The 17,667-nt window shown below is 44.4% G+C and overlaps 1 protein-coding gene across 1 annotated transcript in view; it reads left to right on the top strand.

Moving 5' to 3' along the window:
* Positions 1 to 14,626, top strand: part of cenps (centromere protein S) — a 54,811-nt gene extending 40,185 nt beyond the window's left edge. Inside the window, exons 3-5 of the mRNA XM_078238683.1 lie at positions 1,934 to 1,967; positions 9,055 to 9,121; positions 12,133 to 14,626. Of these exons, the coding sequence (XP_078094809.1) occupies positions 1,934 to 1,967; positions 9,055 to 9,121; positions 12,133 to 12,285 (254 nt within the window). The 3' untranslated portion in view covers positions 12,286 to 14,626. The remainder of the gene's footprint in view (positions 1 to 1,933; positions 1,968 to 9,054; positions 9,122 to 12,132) is intronic.
* The last annotated feature ends 3,041 nt before the right edge of the window (positions 14,627 to 17,667 follow it).

The raw sequence follows: 17,667 nt of genomic DNA, 5'->3' as shown, positions 1-17,667 counted from the left end.
GTCTCCCCATTGTCTCAATTCCCGCTCTTGCCTGCCAGCCTTGCCATGATACCCACCAGCTTCAGACTAAACACTGATTTCAAGATAAAATCAGCAAGGTCTCACTTTCTTCCAATCTACCAGATCTGCTTTTGTGGTCCTTGTGGGTCTCTCTCGCGCTGTCACTCACCCGCCCGCCTTTTCAATATTTGGACAATATTCTAAATGAATTCTGGATGAGACAAACAGAGCAATAATTACAACATCATTAATAAGATTTTGCAAAAATTAGCATTGGCTCTTTCATATGGTGTTAATTGTGAAATGATTTTGTGAATTTCATTTCCAGTCTTGACACTGGAGTGAAGCCTAAAGTAATGCATTTGTGTAATAAATCCCTAAATATCCTTGGAATCATTTCTGATGCAATCTATTTTGCTGGGGATGTTTTGCTTTCAAGTATTTACTTTCATCATATAAGTACACAGGTCACTGAAAGTGGCAACGCAGGTGGAGAAGGTAGTCAAGAAGGCATATGACATGCTTGCCTTCATAAGAACATCAGAACTAGGAGCAGGAGTAGGCCATCTGGCCTCTCGAGCCTGCTCTGCCATTCAATAAGATCATGGCTGATCTTTTCGTGGACTCAGCTCCACCTACCCACCCGCTTACCATAACCCTTAATTCCTTTACTGTTCAAAAATTTATCTATCCTTGCCTTAAAAGCATTCAATGAGGTAGCTTCAACTGCTTCACTGGGCAGGGAGTTCCACAGATTCACAACCCTTTGTGTGAAGAAGTTCCTCCTCAACTCAGTCCTAAATCTGCTCCCCCTTATTTTGAGGCCATGCCCCCTAGTTCTAGTTTCACCCGCCAGTGGAAACAACTTCCCTGCTTCTATGTTTCTATAAGATCTCTCCTCATTCTTTTGAATTCCAATGAGTATAGCCCCAGTCTACTCAGTCTCTCCTCATAAGCCAACCCACTCAACTCCGGAATCAACCTAGTGAATCTCCTCTGCACCCCCTCCAGTGCCAGTATATCCTTTCTCAAGTAAGGAGACCAAAACTGTACACAGTACTCCAGATGTGGCCTCACCAGCACCTTATGCAGCTGCAACATAACCTCCCTGTATTTAAACTCCATCCCTCTAGCAATGAAGGACAAAATTCCATTTGCCGCCTTAATTACCCCCTGCTGCACCTGCAAATCATTAATTGATCGGTCGGGGCATTGAGTTGGCAAGTCATGTTGCAGCTTTATAGAACCTTAGTCAGGCGCACTTGGAATATCGTGTTCAATTCTGGTCGCCACACTACCAGGAAGATGTGGAGGCTTTGGAGAGGGTACAGAAACGATTTATCAGGATGTTGCCTGGTATGGAGGGCATTAACTATGAGGAGAGGTTGGAGAAACTTGGTTTGTTCTCACTGGAACAACGGAGGTTGAGGGGCGACCTGATAGAAGTCTACAAGATTATGAGGGGCATGGACAGAGTGGATAGTCAGAAGCTTTTTCCCAGGGTGGAAGAGTCAATTACGAGGGGGCACAGGTTTAAGGTGCGAGGGGCAAGGTTTAAAGGAGGTGTACGAGGCAAGTTTTTTACACTGAGGGTGGTGTGTGCCTGGAACCTAGTGCCGGGGGAGTGAGTTCTTTGCTAGTGGAAGCAGATACGATAGTGAGTTTTAAGGGGCGTCTGGACAAATACATGAATAGGATGTGAATAGAGGAATACGGTCACCGGAAGGGTAGGGGGTTTTAGTTCAGTCGAGCAGCATGGTCAGTGCAGGCTTGGACGGCCGAAGGCCCTGTTCCTGTGCTGTAATTTTCTTTGTTCTTTGAAAGCTGTTGATGGTTGACAAATATATATTTGTGTTGAGCTGTGATTTATTGTCCTTCACCTGTGAGGGTTTTAGGTGTTACTTATTTTTAAATACCTTGTTTTGTTTTTCAGAGAATTTTGCCACCGACCTCGAGCTTTTTGCTAAGTAAGTAATACTCTTCCAGTAAATGTGTATTTCGATCTTAACTGATATCTCAGGAGTATGGGGATACAAGAGGGGCCTCTTTGAGGGTGACTGTTAGAGGGGGTAAGAAGCAGTCAGTGCAGCGATCCCCTGTGGCCGTTCCTCTGTATAACAAGTATACTGTTTTGGATACTGTTGGGGGGGGCGACTTACCAGGGGTAAGCCATGGGGTACAGATCTCTGGCACAGAGTCTGCCCCTGTTGCTCAGAAGGGAAGGGGGGGAGAGGAGTAGAGCATTAGTCATTGGAGACTCCATAGTTAGGGGGATAGATAGGAGATTCTGTGGGAACGAGAGAGACTCGCGGTCGGTGTGTTGCCTCCCAGGAGCCAGAGTCCGTGATCTCTCGGATCGTGTTTTCGGGATCCTTAAGGGGGAGGGGGACCAGCCCCAAGTCGTGGTTCACATCGGCACTCAAGACATAGGTAGGAAAAGGGATGGGGATGTAAGGCAGAAATTCAGGGAGTTAGGGTGGAAGCTTAGAGCTAGAACAAACAGAGTTGTTATCTCTGGTTTGTTACCCGTGTCACGGGATAGTGAGGAGAGGAATAGGGAGAGAGAGCAGTTGAACACGTGCCTACAGGGATGGTGCAGGAGGGAGGGATTCAGATACCTGGATAAATGAAGGTCATTCTGGGGTAGGTGAGACCTCTACAAACAGGATGGTCTGCACCTGAACCAGAGGGGTACCAATATCCTGGGGGGGGAAATTTGCTAATGCTCTTCGGGAGGGTTTAAACTAATTCAGCAGGGGGATGGGAACCTGAATTGTAGCTCCAGTGTACAGGAGGTTGAGAGTAGTGAGGTCATGAATAAGGTTTCAAGGTCGCAGGCGTGTACCGGCAGGCAGGAAGGTGGTTTGAAGTGTGTCTACTTCAATGCCAGGAGCATCCGGAATAAGGTGGGTGAACTTGCAGCATGGGTTGCTACCTGGGACTTCGATATTGTGGCCATTTCGGAGACATGGATAAGAGCAGGGACAGGAATGGTTGTTGCAGGCTCTGGGGTTTAGATGTTTCAGTAAGATCAGGGAAGGTGTTAAAAGAAGGGGAAGTGTGGCATTATTAGTCAAGGACAGTATTACGGTGGCAGAAAGGACGATTTATGAGGACTCGTCTACTGAGGTTGTATGGGCTGAGGTTAGAAACAGGAAAGGAGAGGTCACCCTGTTGGGAATTTTCTATAGGCCTCCAAAAAGTTCCAGAGATGTAGAGGAAAGGATTGCAAAGGTGATTCTGAATAGGAGCGAAAGTAACAGGGTAGTTGTTATGGGGGACTTTAACTTTACAAATATTACATAGAACAGTACAGCACAGAACAGGCCCTTCGGCCCACGATGTTGTGCCGAGCTTTGTCTGAAACCCAGATCAAGCTATTTCCTCCCTATCATCCCGAAGTACTCCATGTGTCTATCTAATAGCTTCTTAAATGTTCCTAAAGTTTCTGACTCCACTATCCCTGCAGGCAGTCCATTCCACACCCCAACCACTCTCTGAGTAAAAAACCTACCTCGGACATCCTTCCTATATCTCCCACCATGAACCCTACAGTTATGCCCCCTAGTTACCGCTCCATTCACCCGAGGAAATAGTCTTTGACTGGAAAAGCTATAGTTCGAGTACTTTAGATGGGTCAGTTTTTGTCCAATGTGTGCAGGAAAGCTTTCTGACACAGTATGTAGATAGACCAACAAGAGGCGAGGCCACATTGGATTTGGCAATGAACCATGGTAGGTGTTAGATTTGGAGGTAGGTGAACACTTTGGTGATAGTGACCACAATTCGGTTACGTTTACTTTAGCGATGGAAAGGGATAGGTATATACCACAGGGCAAGAGCTATAGCTGGGGGAAAGGAAATTATGATGCGATTAGGCGCGATTTAGGATGCATAGGATGTGGAAGGAAACTGCAGGGGATGGGCACAATTGAAATGTGGAGCTTGTTGAAGGAACAACTACTGCGTGTCCTTGATAAGTATGTACCTGTCAGGCAGGGAGGAAGTGGTCGAGCGAGGGAACCGTGGTTTACTAAAGAAATTGAATCTCTTGTGAAGAGGAAGAAGGAGACTTATGTAAAGATGAGACGTGAAGGCTCAGTTAGGGCGCTTGAGAGAGCTAAGAAGAGCCAGGAGGGGACATGAGAAGTCTTTGGCAGGAAGGATCAAGGAAAACCCTAAAGCTTTCTATAGGTATGTCAGGAATAAAAGAATGACTAGGGTAAGATTAGGGCCAGTCAAGGACAGTAGTGGGAAGTTGTGCGTGGAGTCCGAAGAGATAGAAGAGGCGCTAAATGAATATTTTTCGTCAGTATTCACTCAGGAAAAAGACAATGTTGTTGAGGAGAATACTGAGATACAGGCTATTAGACTAGACGAGATTGAGGTTCATAAGGAGGAGGTGTTAGCAATTCTGGGAGGTGTTAGCAATTCTGGAAAGTGTGAAAATAGATAAGTCCCCTGGGCCGGATGGGATTTATCCTAGGATTCTCTAGGAGGCTAGGGAGGAGATTGCAGAGCCTTTGACTTTGATCTTTATGTCGTCGTTGTCTATAGGAATAGTGCCAGAAGACTGGAGGATAGCAAATGTTGTCCCCTTGTTCAAGAAGGAGAGTAGAGAAAACCTTGGTAATTATAGACCAGTGAGCCTTGCTTCTGTTGTGGGCAAAGTTTTGGAAAGGATTATAAGAGATAGGATTTATAATCACCTAGAAAGGAATAATTTGATTAGAGATAGTCAACACGGTTTTGTGAAGGGTAGGTCGTGCCTCACAAATCTTATTGAGTTCTTTGAGAAGGTGACCAAAGAGGTGGATAAGGGTAAAGCAGTTGATGTGGTGTATATGGATATCAGTAAAGCGTTTGCTAAGGTTCCCCACGGTAAGCTATTGCAGAAGATACGGAGGCATGGGATTGAGGGTGATTTAGCGGTTTGGATCAGAAATTTGCTAGCTGTAAGAAGACAGAGGGTGGTGGTTGATGGGAAATGTTCATCCTGGAGTTCAGTTACTAATGGTGTACCGCAAGGATCTGATTTGGGGCCACTGCTGTTTGTCATTTTTATAAATGACCTGGATGAGGGTGTAGAAGGTTGGGTTAGTAAATTTGCGGATGACGCTAAAGTCCGTGAAGTTGTGGACAGTGCGGAAGGACGTTGCAGGTTACAGAGGGACATAGATAAGCTGCAGAGCTGGGCTGAGAGGTGGCAAATGGAGTTAAATGCAGAAAAGTGTGAGGTGATTCACTTTGGGAGGAGTAACAGGAATACAGAGTACTGGGCTAACGGTAAGATACTTGGTAGCGTGGATGAGCAGAGAGATCTCGGTGTCCATGTGCATAGATCCCTGAAAGTTGGCACTGAGGTTGATAGGGTTGTTAAGAAGGCGTACGGTGTGTTAGCTTTTATTGGTAGAGGGATTGAGTTTCGGAGCCATGAGGTCATGTTGCAGCTGTACAAAACTCTGGTGCGGCCGCACTTGGAGTATTGCGTACAGTTCTGGTTGCCGCATTATAGGAAGGATGTGGAAGCATTGGAAAGGGTGCAGAGGAGATTTACCAGGATGTTGCCTGGTATGGTGGGAAGGTCTTATGAGGAAAGGCTGAGGGACTTGAGGCTGTTTTCGTTAGAGAGAAGAAGGTTAAGAGGTGACTTAATAGAGGCATATAAGATGATCAGAGCATTAGATAGGGTGGACAGTGAGACTTTTTTCCTTGGATGGTGATGGCTAGCATGAGGGGACATAGCTTTAAATTGAGGGATGATAGATATAGGACAGATGTCAGAGGTAGGTTCTTTACTCAGAGAGTAGTCAGGACGCGGAATGTCCTTCCTGCAACAGTAGTGGACTCGCCAACATTAAGGGCATTTAAATGGTCATTGGATAAACATATGGATGATATTGGAATAGTGTAGGTTAGATGGGCTTTAGATTGGTTTCACAGGTCGGCGCAACATTGAGGGCCGAAGGGCCTGTACTGCGCTGTCATGTTCTATGTTGTGGTTAAATCTCCTGGTTAAGTTGGGTTCCTTAGGGACGGCACAGTGGTTAGCACTGCTGCATCACAGCGCCAGGGACCCGGGTTCAATTCCCGGCTTGGGTCACTGTGTGGAGTTTGCACATTCTCCCCGTGTCTGCGGGGTTTGCTCCGGGTGCTCCGGTTTCCTCCCACAGTCTGAAAGACATGTTGATTAGGTGCATTGACGCGAACTAGCGCCGGACTGTGGCAACTAGGGGAATTCCGCAGTAACTTCATTGCAGTGTTTAATGTAAGCCTTACTTGTGACTAATAAAACAAACTGCATTATAATGGAGCCTAGCTGATGGTCAGAGAAAGGAAAACCTTTGTTCACCAAAGGAAATAATTTTACTGAAAAAGAAAATGTGCTGATATCACTAGTAAAGGAAATTTTTTACTGCATGGGAAGGGTGGCAACTGATTGGTTGGCAAGTGGACTCGGATTGGTTGAGGTGTTGCATGGACAATGCACCAGGAAGTGGCTGTATCCCAAGCTTTTGGTTAGTTGATAAAGATGCAATACGTGAACAAGTTCCTTCTGTCTTCAAAGGACAGGTCCTGTCTGTGAATATATATAGCTTCCAGCATGAGAGCCTCACTGATAATCTTAAATTAGTTGTCAGTGTAATTCTTAACGCAATCAGGATTGTTTAGCAAGTAGAATCATAGAATCCCTACAGTGCAGAAGGGGACCATTCAGCCTATCGAATCTGCACCGACCACAATCCCACCCAGCCCGTAGCCCCATGTATCTACCCTGATAGTCCCCCTGACTCTAAGGGGCAATTTACCAAGGCAAGTCAACCTAACCCGCACATCTTTGGATTGTGGGAGGAAACTGGAGCACTCGGAGGAAACCCACACAGAGACAGAGAGAATGTACAAAATCCACACAGACAGTGACCCAAGCCGGGAATTGAACCCGGATCCCTGGCACTGTAAGGTGTCTATGGTAGTCATGATGTGGAGATGCCGGCGTTGGACTGGGGTAAACACAGTAAGAAGTTTAACAACAACAGGTTAAAGTCCAACAGGTTTATTTGGTAGCAAAAGCCACACAAGCTTTCGGAGCTGCAAGCCTGAAGAAGGGGCTTGCAGCTCCGAAAGCTTGTGTGGCTTTTGCTACCAAATAAACCTGTTGGACTTTAACCTGGTGTTGTTAAACTTCTTACTGTGAGGTCGCAGTGCTAACCACTGTGCCGCCCTCACCTGTCCAATCACGGAATCGTGTCTAATGTTGGATGCTTTTGAGTTGTGGAAACACAGACTGGTTGAGTACGGTCTGTTCCTTGCCTTTTGCAAACAGCGGAAAGGGGGGATGCTGTTTGATGCAATCCGCCAGTTGTTGGGCACTATAGCCTATATACCTGACATCACACCAGCATTGAAACTCATATATCACATTACTCATTTGTGTGATAGGTAGAACGTCTATCTGACTTGGTGGCAGCATCCTACTAGTGGACAATACCACTTGTGTTGCTACTGCATGCCAGCAGTGTGAAACTACTAGTTTCACCTTTTGTCAAATCTTTTGAGACATCTTACCCTTCCAGGGCAATCTGAGGTAGACTGGGCACTTTTCAGGACCACAAGTGGCAATACGTGTGCCTAGTTTAACTAGGCTCACTTTCGAGGATTCAGTGTCTTTAATGGACATTGATTGAATGGCGGAGCAGGCTCGAAGGGCTGAATTTGCCTACTTCTGCTCCTCGTTCCTATGGACACAGGTTTGTAGGGGATAGCTGTGAGTAGAGGAGTTTAAACTCCTCAAATAGGGAATGGTATTTTTTGGGGATGAAGGAACAGCCGTTGCGCTGCCAAACTGCTTATGCTTAAGTGAATTTATGGTGCAGGCTTGATTCCAAGCAGGTATGTTTTATGGTGCGGCCATCTATTGAGGTAATATAGTGTCACAAACTGGTCAAATCAAAAAATATGCTCCCCTCAGGCCAAGCACGATGTAGGGCACGGCATGAATTAGTAACTCTGCTACCAATCTGTTCAATTGCATCTTGCTTAAACCCCCTCTCAATCATGGGACTGTGTCTCACTTCAGCATTATTGATATGCTTGGAAATGTACACAGGTGCAACTTTGGGTCTGACGCGCTTTCGGAGAAATTCAATCAATAGCTTACCTGTTCTTAACTTTAACTGAGAGTTGAACTGTGTTCATTTTGGGAGTTCGGTCTTTGTTGTCCCTCTGTCTCAGGTGTGCAAATAATTGTTCAGTCGTACAGATCTCGAGAGTGGCTGAGAAAAGAGACAGGCTGTCAAAGCTTTTCGTCTTGCACTCATCTGAGCAAATGTGCATACCAAATGTAAAGAAGAGAGCACTGGTTGGCAAGTTGATTCTGATTGGTAGGAGTGTTGCCATGGATAGGTTGCCAGGGAGCTGCTGTTTAAATTCAAACCAGGCAGGTCGACTCTGGTCAAGGCACTGCCATGAGGAAAGAACCAGGCAATGGCTGTACCCCAAGCATTTGTTTAGTTAAAAAAGACATGGACATGCTTCTTCTATCTGTAAGAGGAGAGGACTCTGTGTGTGAATATGTGTGGCTTCTAACATGCTTAAGTGAGCCACAGTCCCACAATTGATTTAAGCAAGATGCAATTTGAGCCTGACGATCAGGATTGTTTAGCAAGTGCTGTCCAATCGCTGACGTTATTATTAGTTTGGAATAAGATTCAGCCACGTTTTAAACATTTTCAAACCCCTCCAGTTCCCATTGTACAATGCTCTAGCTTACTCTTTGTGAAGTTGCAGATGAATTTTGCGAGATCATTATTTTCAGACATCCTCAGTGTGACATCTCTTCTGCCAGAGAGAACTGTCAACAACACAGCACTCAGCATTGCATTGCAACTTGGCTAATGTGCTTAAGGCGTGCTGTGCAGCCTGGCCTCCTCCTCATGCTGACTTTCCTCCTTCGAAATTTTTTGAACATCAAATTTTTCCTGAAGTTTGAATATATTTTAGTTCGTGTTTTATTGCTTAACTTATGCAGTGGTTCACTTTAATATCTTTCTGCAGACATGGGAAACGGACCACTGTCAACACGGATGATGTGAAACTGCTGGCAAGGAGGAGCAAAGCACTGGTGAAGTCGCACTTCCTTTTTTGCATTTGCCATAATATAATTGTGTTCCAATTTTGCTTTCCCAATTTAAAATATTCTGAAACTTGGCAATAATCTTAACGGAATGCTCACTGAATGAGGGCAGGGCATTCAGACTATTGAAAACCTCTTGTCGCAGATCAGGTTCAAGTTGTACTAATGGGCTCAACCTATTTAATTTCTTGAGGTAAAAATTCCAAGAGGGTGAAATCACAATCTACATGGGGCACCTCTGGTTAACTTTCACATCTGCTATTTCAGTGGCCTCAACAGAATAGCAACCTTAGTGTTACATGGAATATTTAATCATCTATGTTGAGATTCACCCTCAAGCAAACAGCCATGTTATAGTGGATACTCTTCTACATTACCACATTTAAGTTTCGCTCCCAATTTTTTTCTTTGTTTCTGCGCTGCCACCTGGCTATGAATTACAATCAGACCCAGATTCAATCAAACTTGTCCTTTGTTTATTTTGCCACCATTTCTTCCTGTGCCTCTCGGGGACTTTCACAGTAACTTCATTGCAGAGTAGAATGTAAGCCTACTTGTGACTAATAAATAAACTTTAAATTTAACTTTCTTTCAAAGGAATTGATTCCAGCCGCCAGCCCACAATTAGCAGACCCAGCTAATTACTCTTAATGTGTGTAAACACAGGTATGCTATTCAGCTGTGGAAAGAATCCCTGCAGCCTGGTAATGTCCTGATCTGACATCCCCGTGTATCCTGACATGAACACTTGGATTTCCTCGCAGGAATGAGGAGACATTGGCTTTTCCCTCCAGACCAGGGGATTGAAACCAAATGAAATATCCCAAATTATTACTGATTTTGGCTTAATTCAGCACATGAATCAAACACCTGTGATTCTTTCCGATTAGTGGAGTTAAGGTGTTATTCTTCCACAGGATGTCGGTATTACTGGCTAGGCCACCATTTGTTGCCCATCGCCAGTTGCCCTTGAGAATATGTTGGTGAGCTGCTTTATTAAACCACTCACTATCAGCGATTAAATTTTACTTCTGTTCTTAGCCAGACACTTGTGCAGCTCTCTCTCACACACACACATGGGCGCACGCACATGCATGCACACGCACTCATGAACACACACGAGCAAAAGTAGACCCTACAGCCCCTTGAGTCTGTTCTGTCATTTGGTAAGATCAAGGCTGATCTGTTTGTGTTTCAAGCGCTATATTCCTGTCTACCCTCGATAACCTTTAATTCTCTTGCCTTATCAAGAATCTGTTTACCAGCGCTGAGGCAGATTATTCCAAAGGTACACAGCCCTCTGAGAAAAGAGAATTCTCTTCATCTCTGTCCTAAAGGGGCCACACCTAATATTAAAACTATGCCCCCCAGTCTTGGACCCACCCACAGGATGAAACATCCTTTCCACATCCACATTGTCAAGACCATATACACATCAACCAAATCGCCCCTAAACTCCAGCTGGAAATGAGCACATTCTCTCTAACTTTTTCTCATAAGACAACCCACTCATTCCAGGTATCAATCTAGTGAATCTCTGAACTGCCTCCAATGTATTTGCATCCTGCCTTAAATATAGAGCCCAAAACGACACTATTCTAGACGTGATCTCACCAGTGCTCTGTATAACTGAAGCATAACATCCTTACTTTTATGTTCAATTCCACTTGTAATGAAGGATAGCATTCCATTATCATCCTCAATTACTTGCTATACCTTTCAACCAATTCAACTTTACATTATTTAGTTGAGGGTCTGTTATGCATATCTATTAGTTGGGGATCTAGTGTGCATTTGTTTTAGTGTAAGCTGATGATTTCCAGTTGTATACTTGTGGTCCCCACACGTGGAATCAAAGCTTTCAGTCAAACATCTTATTGCGTCAAGATTGGTGATGCCTCTCAGAATTTTAACTACTTTGATAAGGTCACATATTAATATCATTTTAAAGTTTGTGCAAGTTTATTTCAGTCTTTTCTTTATAGATCTCAATGGCCGTGTTCTGTTAAGTGGACACTTTAGTACAGTACAAACAAGATTCATACTCCTCTTGTAACTCATAGCCAGGTGGCAGAGTGCAGAAACGAACAGATCAGATTCAATCAGACTGAACTTAAATTTATTTTTGTCCCTTCCCCCAGCAACAGTGCCCCCATCTGCTACCAAACAGCTAGTTACTGATGCAGAGCTAGAATGATTTTTGAGATATTGCTATATCAAATCGGACAGTGAATCCTTGGGATTCGATTTAATAAAAATGTGATTTTGAAGGGTCGTGCTATGCTAGTAGAATTGTGTATACTGGATACAATTCCTTCATTCAAGCCATTGGTATGTAGGATAAAGAGCTGATGCACCAATTTGAAGCAGATCCCTGGGGAACACCACAGGCAGGATTTTCCGACCGCGCTCGCCCCAAAGCCGGAAAATCCCGCCCGAGGTCGACGGACCTTTGCATGGTCCATGTCCCATCCACTACGATCCCCGTGGCCGGCGGGACGGGAAAATTCCGCCCTACATGTCACCACCATACGATGGAAAACTGCTTCTGATTGGAGCAGGGTAAGGGTAGTTGGTGTGGCAGTTTTTGAAAGTAGCAAGCCTACCCAACTGCAAGAATAATATGCTGGCGAGGGACAGCCTTCCTCTTTCCTGTGACATTTGGTTGGAAAATAGGGCAGGACAAAACTGACTAAAGAACTTAAGCTTACTGGGATCCCCACAAATTGGCATTCTAGCTATAGGAGATGGTTCGTTAGACTGCCCAGCAGACCTGGGCTGCTGTTATTCATAGATCATAGAATCCTACAGTGCAGAAGGAGACCATTTGGCCCATGGAGTCTGCACCGACCACAATCCCACCCAGGCGCTATCCCCATAACCCCATGCATTTACCCAGCTAATCCCTCTGACACTAAGGGGCAATTTTAGCACAGCCAATCCATGCTACATAAAGCTTGTTACTCAGTATTTAAATATTTGATCTCTCGCTTTTTCAGCTAACCTTCATTACAGAGAAATGCAATGACCTCGCTTCCAGTAATGCAGAACAGAAAGAGAAGAAAGCGCTTGCCACAGGAAAGGGAAAGAAGAAATCTGATGGCCGCCTTGAGCCCACGGTATCTGAAAGTGAAGATATTACCATCGACTAATCTCCAGAGAAAGGCATTTCAAATTGAAAGTTTATCTTGGAACTAGAACTGAGAGTAAGATCACTGTCGGCCACTCAGATTTCCCCAACAGATTTTCTCGGTTCGGAGAGTGGGAAATTGAATCTGCAAACGAGCACTGACATTATGTGAAATAGAGAATGAGGTAGTTATGGAAACTCTCAAATCGCGTTGCGATACAGGCAAAACATGTCAGTCTATCTTAGTATGGCCATTAATTTTATAAATGTTAGCCAATACTTTTGGAGTATAATTCACAGCTTTATTATACATCATGAATTAGGTCCTCTCAGGATTTTTAATACATTGAAATTAATTTTTGTGCTCTTGATAGGAATGTATAATTTACCTGTGCTAAGTAATAGTGCTTAATACTTCCTTCAATGTTTTTGGCATCAATCAGTGCTCAAGGTTTGCATTAAAAAAGGCATGTAATAACTTAATATTGATTCAGTATATTTCTGTAAAATACTGGGCTGGATATTAATTTGGAGGCAGGGTGGGAACAGAGAGTCGCAGAACCCAGAAAACAGGTATCGCTCGGGACCTGGCATATCTAATGGCAGGACCTCATTAGAACTGGAGGCTGACTAGCTGTTGACAAAGGGTCATCTGGACTCGAAACGTCAGCTCTTTTCTCTCCTTACAGATGCTGCCCAGACCTGCTGAGATTTTCCAGTGTTTTCTCTTTTGGTTTCCGATTCCAACATCCGCAGTAATTTGCTTTTATTTTGCCTAGCTGTTGGGTGGCTATGCCTTTGGTACCAGGTTGTAGTTGGGGAGCAGAGCACGGAGGAGGAAGGCAGGCTTGGAGTGCTTGGAGGGATTGGGAAGGGTTGAGTGGAAAGATTGGATGCTCTGAGGGAGAGATTGAAAAATTTGGGAGGAGATTGGAGGCCTTTTAGATGACATCAGAAGGATGTAGGTGAAGCAGGCAAGCGGGTTCCTGCGGGATAAGTGGAAAGGCACTTAATTCCTCTAGGGTTGCCATCTTCTGAGCCGAAATAAACTTAAGTTGCTGGTTAAGTAAGGCACAAAATCTCTGACCGTGCAGTGCTCCCTCTGCAATACACTGAAATGTCAGACTAGATTAGGTATTCGGGTCCTTGAATCGGATAATTGATTCAAGCCCCACTTCTGAGGTTAAAGCTGACCCGAAGTTAACTGTTCCGTATAGCTCGATACATTAATCCACTGAATCATTAGAGAAATCCCAGAGATTTTAAACTGGATCCTTCTTTTATTCCTTGCCACTCGCAGCCAGATTTACCAGAAAGCAATTTGAAAATGAGCTAGCCATCCCCATTTGGTATATGGGAATGCTACAAGCCCAGTGTTTCTTTCACCACAGATGTTGCCTCACCTGCTGATTGTTTCCAGCTTCTTTTGTCTTCATGCCATTGCTCTTTCATAGAATCCTGCAGTGCAGAAGGAGGCTATTCGGCCCATCGAGTCTGCACCAACCACAATCCCACCCAGACCCTATCCCTATAACCCCATGCATTTACCCTAGCTAATCCCCCTGATACTAAGGGGCAATTTAGCCATGGCCAATCCACCTAACCTGCACATCTTTGGACTGTGGGAGGAAACCGGAGCACCCGGAGGAAACCAACGCAGACACGGGGAGAATGTGCAGACTCCGCACAGACAGTGACCCGAGGCCGGGAATCGAACCCAGTCCCCGGCGCTGTGAGACAGCAGTGCTGACCACTGTGCCACCATGTCGCTCCAAGTTTTTAAATTTACTTGTAATGTGTTGATAACCAAATAAGTCGTCTTAAAGCCAAATGAATGTTATTTTAGAAAAGAATTACATGTGAAATTGAAATATGAACATCATTCTATTCTTGTCAACCAGGAACTATGGTATTCCATTCTGCACTGTTAATATTATCATACGTTCACACCACCTGGGTTTAAAACTGTGGCTCGGGCATATATTTTTCATGCAGGGTTAATGTAAGCCTACTTGTGACTAATAAATAAATTTTTTACTTTAGATATGGGCCATAATACTCCAAAAGTGCCCAGGTGGAGCATTTTCCTGAAACAGACTAATATTTCATTAAAATTGCTCCTTGAATAAGTATACATTTGTGTTTGAGTAGGCAAATATCTCCTGTTACTTGCTAATGAAAGGTTACACTTGGCTCCTATTTTTCCCAAGAGCCTAGGGTTTGCTTACAATTGTAATGTTTCAGTATTTGCTTCATAAATTCTATATGCTTTCACGTTTTACTGTACCCAAGTGATGTTGACTGCAATATCTGGAATTAAAGAGACTTTAATTGGGTCAAATTAAATTGGAACCCACTACACAAAAATAAATCTACCGCAATTGCCCAGTGCCTCAAATAAAGTTAAACCTGGATTTTGGGAAACATTCTCAACCCATACTGTGAAGTTCCAACAATTAAAGCAAAATTAGACAGTAAAATATTAATATACTAGGTTAGATATATTACTGCAGATACACATTACAGACTGACCATGCTGTGTGAGCAAGTGACATTTATAAAAAAACTGAAATGTGTTGCTTCTTCGATGCAAACATTCATTTGCAATTGGACAGCAATACAGCTTGTTTACAGTTCCTTTTGAATTACCCACTGAAAGAAATGAAGATTTCTCTGATATTTCTTGGGACAGCACGGTGGCACAGTGCTGACTCACAACGCCAAGGTCCCAGGTTCGAATCCCAGCCTCGGGTCACTGTCTGTGTGGAGTCTGCAAGTTCTCCCCGTGCCTGTGTGGGTTTCCTCCGGGTGCTCCAGTTTCCTCCCACAGTCCAAAGATGTGTGGGTTAGGTGGATTGGCCATGCTAAATTACCCATTTCGTGTACGGGGAGCTAGCTAGGGTAAATGCATGGTGTTATGGGGATGGGGCCTGGGTGGGATTGTGGTCGGTGCAGACTTGATGGGCCGAATGGCCTCCTTCTGCACTGTAGGATTCTATGATTCTGTAAGATTTGGATTGATGTTGATGGGATTTAGTTTAAATTACGATTTTTTTTCTTGTGGACATTGCTGGCTAGGCTAACATTTATTGCCCATCCCTAATTGCCCTTGAGAAGGTGGTGATGAGCTACCTTTGTAAACCCCCAGCAGTCCAGTGGTGTAGGTACACCCACAGTGCTGTTAGGAAGGGAGTTCCAGGATTTTGACCCAATGACGGTGAAGGCACAGTGATATATTTCCAAGTCAGAATTGTGAATAGCTGGAGGGGGAACTTGCAGGTGGTGATGTTCTTGTCCTTCTAGATGGTAGAGGTCATGGGTTTGGAAAGTGCTATCTAAGGAGGCCTCATGAGTTGCTGCAGTGCATCTTGTAGATGGTACACATTACTGCCACAGCGTTGGTGGTGGAGGGAGTGAATGCTTGTATTTAGGTGTTCCAATCAAGTGGGTTGCTTTGCCCTGGATGGCGTTAAGCATCTTGTGTTGTTGGAGCTGCAGTCACCCAGGCAAGCGGAGAGTATCCCATTACCTGCTAACTTGTGTCTTGTAGATGGTGGACAGGTTTTGGGGAGTCCGGTGGTGAGTTACTCACCACAGGATTCCTAGCTTCTGATCTGCTGTTGTAGCCACAGTATTTATATGGCTGGTCCAGTTCAGTTTCTGGTCAGTGGTACCACAAGGACGTTGATAGTGGGGGATTCAGCGATGGTAATGCCATTGAATGTCAAGGGGCAAAGGCTTGATTCTTTCTTGTTGGAGATGGTCATTGTCCTGCGTTTCTGTGGCGTGAATGTCCTTGTCGCTTGACAGCCCAAACCTGGATATTGGCCAGGTCTTGCTGCATTTCGGCATGTACTGTTTCCATATCTGAGGAGTCCTGAATGGTGCTGAACATTGTGCAATTATCAGCAAACATCCCCACTTCTAACCTTATGGAGGGAAGGACATTGATGAAGCAGCTGAAAATGGCTGGACCTAGGACACTAGGTCTCAAGGATCTCATTGAATGACGATGTGTATTTGTCCTCATGAGTCATCTTATTGTCTTTTGGAAGTAAGGACATGAAGTTTTGGGGGGGTGTCAATTACTATTTTTTATTATTTCATGGGACCTGGGTATTGCTAATTAAGTCAGCATCTATTGCCCAGCCCTAATTGCCCTGGAGAAAGTGGTGGTGAGCCACTGCCTTGAACCGCAGCTGTCCATATGGGTGTAGGTACACTCACAGTGCTGTAAGGGAGGGAGTTCCAGGATTTTGACCCAGCCACAGTGAAGGAACAGCGATTATATTTCCAAATTAGCATGGTGTGTGGCTTGGAGAGGACTTGCAGATGGTGGTGTTCCCAAGCACCCCTCTCTACTTTTCTATAATCCCCGAGGCGATGGAGGGCCTCCTTACACCACTGGGATTGACTTGATACAACTGAGTAACTTGGTAGACCACTCAGAGGGTGGTTAGGAGTCTGTCATATTGATCTCACAGATGCTAGCTAGGGTCTAAAGGACGTTAGTGAACCGGTTGGATTTTGAGGACAATCTTACAGCTTGATGGTTGCACTTAAATAATGTCAGCTTTTTTTATTTTCAATTTTTTAAAAGACTGAATTCAGATTCTCAAACTACCAACAAAAAGCAGAATACTGCAGCTGCTTATTTTCTTTTCTTTAGCTCCAACGGACATGTTTAGGTTTGAGTATGAAAGGCATAGATAGGGTGAACGGTGGGAAGCTTTTCCCCAGGTCGGTGGTGACGTTCATGAGGGGTCATAGGTTCAAGGTGAAGGGGGGGGAGGTTTAACACAGATATCAGAAGGACATATTTTACACAGAGGGTGGTGGGGACCTGGAATGCGCTGCCAGGCAAGGTGGTGGAGGCGGACACACTGGGAACGTTTAAGACTTATCTAGATAGCCATATGAACGGAGTGGGAAAGGAGGGATACAAAAGAATGGTCTAGTTGGACCAGGGAGCGGCACGGGCTTGGAGGGCCGAAGGGCCTGTTCCTGTGCTGTATTGTTCTTTGTTCTTTGAGTACAATGCTCTCTGGGTTACTAGTTCAGCAATATAATCATTATATTACACTCCCCAGATAATGTATTGGTGGCAGTGACTTAGCATTCAATATCATGTCCCAGTTTTTAAGGCAGATATGAAATCATAGAAATCATAGAAATACCAGGTTTTGCACTGACAAAATTCCCGTCATTATTAATGGCCGCAGCTCGAAGGGACAATTATTTCACAACTGGGAAATGATATTTTGGAACTAAGTTATTCTCTAATGGAAAAATAAATTGAATTATTTGGCAAATGGCATTCTGCTACCTCAGCGCCTTTAACGAGTTTTCATTTAAGGTTTTAATGAACTGGTGAATGCAAGTGTTCCCAGTGGTGTCGTGGATA

This window comes from Mustelus asterias, chromosome 22, assembly GCF_964213995.1.
Source record: "Mustelus asterias chromosome 22, sMusAst1.hap1.1, whole genome shotgun sequence".
Taxonomy (NCBI): Eukaryota; Metazoa; Chordata; class Chondrichthyes; order Carcharhiniformes; family Triakidae; genus Mustelus; species Mustelus asterias.
Note: the sequence above shows the minus strand (reverse complement) of the source record. Positions and strands in the feature narration are given on the sequence as shown.